The sequence below is a fragment of the Thunnus maccoyii genome, chromosome 22 (genome assembly GCF_910596095.1).
Source record: "Thunnus maccoyii chromosome 22, fThuMac1.1, whole genome shotgun sequence".
NCBI lineage: Eukaryota > Metazoa > Chordata > Actinopteri > Scombriformes > Scombridae > Thunnus > Thunnus maccoyii.
In genome coordinates, this window is record NC_056554.1 from 18,146,232 (window position 1) to 18,152,231 (window position 6,000).

Below are 6,000 nucleotides of genomic sequence, written 5' to 3' on the forward strand. Positions count from 1 at the left end.
CCAACACACGTACTCCTACACACACACACACACACACACACACGTACACACACAGAAAGACAAATACCCAGTCTTTGTGAGGAGAACCTAAACCCTGCGATCTTAACAAAACTCATTCCTTAATGCTAGCCCGATCCTCAACCGCTACATGCCCCTACGGTGAATCGTCCAACCACTTTTCCCATTCCAGCTTGAAATGTGACCTTGAAGTATCTCTTTGAAGAAGTAAAAGCCAATTAAAATGACTTCTGTGGCAAAAATGTTCCTCCAAAAGTCGGTAATTCAAACAGGTAAAATGACGCACTGGCACCACAAAACATTTCTTTTCAGTTAGTTGTTGGACTCACTGGTGTCGTTAAGAGTTATGACGCTTTTACGTATTTCGTATTTGAATATCTTACATACGGAGCTGTTATCTTTTTCATAAAAGAACTCAATATACAATGCAGGATTGCACAAGAAATTGAGTTGTAGCCCCTTTGCACGTTACACACACAATGTGCTTACAAATATTAAGATATTTTAATTAGAATAGAATAAAACAATCAATTTGGCAATAAAACATCAAGTATATTAAGTAAAACTAAAGGAAGAAATTAAAAAGGAAAAACTATTAATTATACAAGGAATATACAGTTATACAAATTGTGTGTGTGTGTCTATATATATATATATATATATATTTACCCACAAGTTTTTACAATATGTGTAAAATAAATGTAATATTTAAGCTATAGTGCAAAAATTTTTACAGTTATATGTAGACATGTAAACGTGACTATCCTCCATCACACAAAATAAACTATGACTTTTTTTTCTTCAGTTAGTCCACTAGAGGGAGGCAGAGAGCTACATAAGTTTCCATTATAGCTTGAGCTGATTTGATGAAAAGCAACTTCCCAGAACTTGTGTTTTTTTCCCCCCCTCTCTTCCCTTTCATTTCTTCCTCTCTCACCCACTTATAATGCCAGGTCATACAACTTCCAAGCCCACTGGACATACACCAGACATACATCTTTGAAAACAAGTCAAATACAGACAAATCTTTCATTCTTTTAAAAAAGGCTCAGTAATTTCCTGAAACAGCTGAACACTGTAGGTTTTAGCAAATGTTACTCAAGCAGGAGTAAAAGGGGCGTTTGTTGGGGACTATTTTCAGGCGTGGATTAATACACATTTAGTGCTCTAGAGAGTATCTACAAAACAAATGTAACAATATGGCTCACTGATATGTTTTTAATAGTTTTTTGGCAACATTGCCTGTCTATGACACAGTTAACTAAGTCAATACTTTTTTTTTGTTTTGATGTTTTCATTTGTTGACAATAAGAAAAATATAGAATATCGCCAGCAGTATCCTTGAATTGAAGATCTGCCGACCCTTGTCAACACACACTTGCATGAATAATTCACATGCAAACTCAAGGAATAACCTGCCACACATTGAGATTTTTCATAAAATTAAGAAATGAGTTGTACATTTTGTTTTCCCCTCTAGTAAAAAAAGGCAGTGGATAATAAATAACATGTTTTTCCATGTTTCCATGCTGATTGCTGAGTCCTTCTCTGAGTGCATAGATCCCCCCTGTGGGACGTTCTTAATTAAGGTGCAATAAATTGTTTTGTCCTGTCCTGTCTTACAACTTTCTACGAAAATCAAAAAAAGAAAAGGACTAACCTGTTTAAATATTCTGTTCTTAGTGTCTTTTCCATCCCACTCTGACAGTATGCTATTGTCATTAGCTAAAATTTCCTGTTTTCCACTCTAGAGTCTGGGAAGTAGGTGGGCTGTTTGCACACTGAGCAATTTAAGATCTCATGGATATTTTGTTCTGTTTTGTTCTTTTTCTGTTGCCTGGCTCTGACGTCCTCTTTATTTTAGTCAGTGTATCTTACTGTTTTCCCTTTTCTCCTCTCTCTCTGCCTCTGACCAGACCATGGCGGAGTACAGCTCTCTGCTCAGCGATCTGTCTGAAAACATCACCAACGAGGACTTGGAGCAGCTCAAGTCAGCCTGCAAGGAGGACATCCCTGAGGACCAGAGCAACAACATCACCTCCTCCAAGGAGTGGTTCAGCTACCTGGAGAAGAACGACAAGCTGGCTCAGGGTGAGAGACATGGAGAAACAGATTTATTCTCATTTCCTCACCCATAATTCAACCTCTAAAGCACTTAAAAAACAGATGATTAAACAGCATGTAATGATATGAACTTGAGGCTTTTTCAGCGAACAGATCCTCTAACAAAACCTCCCATGCAGATAATCTGTCGTACATCGAGCACATCTTCGAGATTTCACGGCGACCGGACCTGCTGACGAGGGTGATCGAGTACCGCACCACCGTGCTCAAGATCTCTGAGGATGACGAGATCGACACCAAGCTCACACGCATCCCTTCTGCCAAGAAATACAAAGGTAACACACTCGAGGTGTTTAATCTCTAGGGCATGTTGGGGTAGAGTTAGATTGATATATATCAGTTTCTTAAAATATCAGGGTAATATTAGCCCTATTTGGACAATACTGTGTGACTTTTCTCACTTTTATGAAGGAGGTTGGTCTGCCAGGCTGCCAAGTTCTGCCATCTAGTGGCTAAACATAAAACTACCTTAATGTTCTCTAAGTCACTGCCTGTTGTTCCTATATTTCTCTATCTTTCTAGTTTCATTATTATTATAATGGCTAATATTGTCAATTCCAACATTTTCTATCTTTTTCTTCTATATCCTTACACACACAACACTCACACATCTACAAATGTACATAGTACAATAAGATAATTTAAATATATCTGTCCAATTTTTTGTTGTTTCTCCATTTTTTTGCCTTGAATAAGAAACCTGTGGCAGGACTGTCTAGTGCTCAAAAACTCCACAGGATGCTTTTTAAAGGGGACATATCATGCTTGTCATTTTCTGTTGTTTGTATACTGCTATGATGTCAGATATCTATGTTAAACAGGATCAAAGCTCCAAAACTTGAGCTGAACGTATGTAAAAATGCTCCCTGCAAGTCAAAAGCAAGCCCCTGAACGCTTTGCTCAAAGTTACCTCTATTTCCTCCTTATGATGACATCACATTGTTCACACATGCCCAGAAACAGGCGTCCATTCCGTAGCCTTTCTTGCTAAGGTTGTTGCATGTGTTGTTTAAATGTACAGAAGTCTGCTGAGGGGCAGCTGCCGGGACCTGGCCAATCAGAACAAAGTGGGCTAAAAGAGACAGGAGCTAAAACAGCCTGTTTCAGACAGAGACTGAACTGAGGGGCTGCATAAAGAGCCACTATAAGATAAATAAGGAGTTTTTTGAACTGTAAATATATTCCAGCAGAGCCCCAGAATATAAATATAGACCTGGAAATGTGCATGATATGTCCCCTTTAAGTTGCACGTCGGATATTTATGGGCTGACTATTCCACAGCTTTGGTCCATAATAAGCGCTGCGTTTCTTTGTCTTCACCACTGGAACTTTTAACACTTAATCCTTGAGCTTAAGCCTTGTGAACTAGTAATAAGATTTTAAAATTTATTCTAAGAGACAAAGGTCAAAGAGGATATCATGCGTAGGGTGTGCTCTCTTTTACATGTTTTGGCTACAACTTTCTTTGTTGAAAGTATAGGTTTCTTATGATCTCTCTCTTTCTCTTTCTCTTTCCCACTCTCTTCTCCTCCCCACCCCTTTAAAAGACATCATCCGCCAGCCCTCTGAAGATGAGATCATCAAGTTGGCTCCTCCCCCTAAAAAAGTGTGAGGTCGCGACCCTGAGCCCTGATCTTTGCACCTTGATTTCTTCACGACTGGCACTCCAATCAACCACCGACCAACCGTTTCTGACCAACCCCAACACTCCCCCGCCTCACCCCCATCCCCTTACACACACACATTATACACATGCACACACACACACACATACACACACACACAGACACACATCCTCCTCCTCCCCCCTACCCATCCTGCACTAACACTTGCTGTGACACACAACCGCACAGGCAGCCACCGACCGAGCAACCAATCAGATCGTAGCGATGCAACCTTATCCGCCTTTTACGGAGCTGATGGCAGACGGGAAGAAAAAGGACATTAGAAGAAGAAATCTGGAGACGGACCGACAGTGTGTGTGTGTATGTGTGTCTGTGTGTTTGTGAGGAGAAGAGCGAGAAAGAGAGAGAGCGCCAAAGTTTACCCTCGATTCAAACACTGAGTGGGTCAGTTCAGAATGTGTCTTATCTGTAACACTGTTGAATCTGTGATGCTGTGTTTATGCAAGTGTCCGTTTGTGTGTGTGTGTGTGTGTCAGACAAGGTTGTTATTGTTAAAACAAAGACTAAAATCCACCCATGAGGAATATTAAGTTTTAAACTACAAACCCTGCCTCCAAAACTAAACAACAAAATGAAATGGCAAAGATTTCATTTTTTCAGAAATTCTGAAAATGTCAAAATGAAAGCTGACAGGTAACCATAGAAACAATTAAGCTGTGTGTGTGGTGTATACACAGTAGCTTAACTTTGTCTTTTTCTTCACCTCAGATGTGCAAAATGGCCAAATAACCAAAACTGACAGACTGAAAACTACTATCCGGTAATAAAGTGAAACTAAAACCTGTAAAAACATAGTTTACCTGAACAAAAACAAAACAGAAACTGAAGTTTAAACTTAGTGAAAAGAAATCAAAACTAATCTAAACCTCACACCTAAGACTCTGGTTTTTGTTTTAACGTATAGCTGCATATTTGTTCATGTGTATTCCTGATGTTAAAGCCCATATAGTTCATTAGACAATGACACACGTTGCCATGAGGTCCCTGTGTTCAAAAAACAAATCTTTAAGTCAAACTTAAAGGGCAGGACAGTCACTGTTCCTCAGGTAGAGGCACTGTATGCATTCCCTTTACTCAGATAATTATATCATGTTCCAAGAGCAAAAAAAAAAAAAAAAAAAGCCTAATATGCTAGAAAGATATTTAAAGTTGATTTTCATAGGATAAGCCAACAATTGCCTTTAGCTTATAATCTTAACAAAAGTTATTTAGAGAAAATATTTAGATGGGAAAGTTATGGATGTTTGTTGTCCATAGGAGTCTTTTCATCAAGGGGAGCAGTTAGCGGGAAAGTCTGTTGAATGAGCTGGTGAGAGATGTAAATATACAAATAATATATTACAAGACATATAGCAGAAATAATATATTGACCCACAGTGTGTGTGTTCCATAAAGGACACTCACAATTCAACTGTATGTTCAATTACATAGTACGATTTTCACCCTAATTTCGTCTAATCTGAAATTTTTCATCCATTCGCAGCTTGTGTTTCCCTACTAAGAAATGAAATATACTCGTACATGTACTTAGGAGTACATTACAGAATATAAAATATATTTTCAGAGAGTATATTGGCTATTATATTTACTGTGTGAAAATGTCATGTAGTGTAATACATAAAGAGACAAACACTAAACTTTCTTTCACCCATTCGTTGCCATTTCATTTGTTGCGCAAAAAAAAAAAAACAACAAAAAACTGACCAGTCTGTGATTTCTCACTGTATGAAAGAGGACAAACGACGAAGGCCTCCAGATAAATAAAAGACGAAGAAAAATTGCAGATCAAAGTGCAAGAAGGGTGAAAATATCACGGCATGTGATAATAAAACATGCCCTTTAATAAACTGTACATAAGGTAGATTGTGACATGAATCTCTAATGCACACAAAACGCTCATAACCCGCTTGACTATGCCATTCCCGCCATACACAAACACAATAGCTAGCAAGACTGTTGAAACTTAACTATAATAACCGCTCTTTTGAACACTGTGTCTCTTTTTTCCCCGCGATGAAGCCTTAGCACACTTTGTGTTTACCCCGAAATTTTTTCTGAACTGTGAGAGATTGTGCGTGTGAGGCGGTGACGGGCGCTGGCACACGTGTCGAGTTAATCAAAAACGGCTCTCACTTTTAAAGAGAGTAATGCTATTTTTTTTTTTTTTCTGAAA

At 38.6% G+C, this 6,000-nt stretch overlaps 1 protein-coding gene across 1 annotated transcript in view; it reads left to right on the top strand.

Moving 5' to 3' along the window:
• LOC121890080 (astrocytic phosphoprotein PEA-15) overlaps positions 1 to 3,849 on the top strand; it is a 49,340-nt gene extending 45,491 nt beyond the window's left edge. Inside the window, exons 2-4 of the mRNA XM_042402345.1 lie at positions 1,935 to 2,109; positions 2,262 to 2,417; positions 3,690 to 3,849. Of these exons, the coding sequence (XP_042258279.1) occupies positions 1,938 to 2,109; positions 2,262 to 2,417; positions 3,690 to 3,754 (393 nt within the window). The 5' untranslated portion in view covers positions 1,935 to 1,937 and the 3' untranslated portion in view covers positions 3,755 to 3,849. The remainder of the gene's footprint in view (positions 1 to 1,934; positions 2,110 to 2,261; positions 2,418 to 3,689) is intronic.
• Positions 3,850 to 6,000: the final 2,151 nt, after the last annotated feature.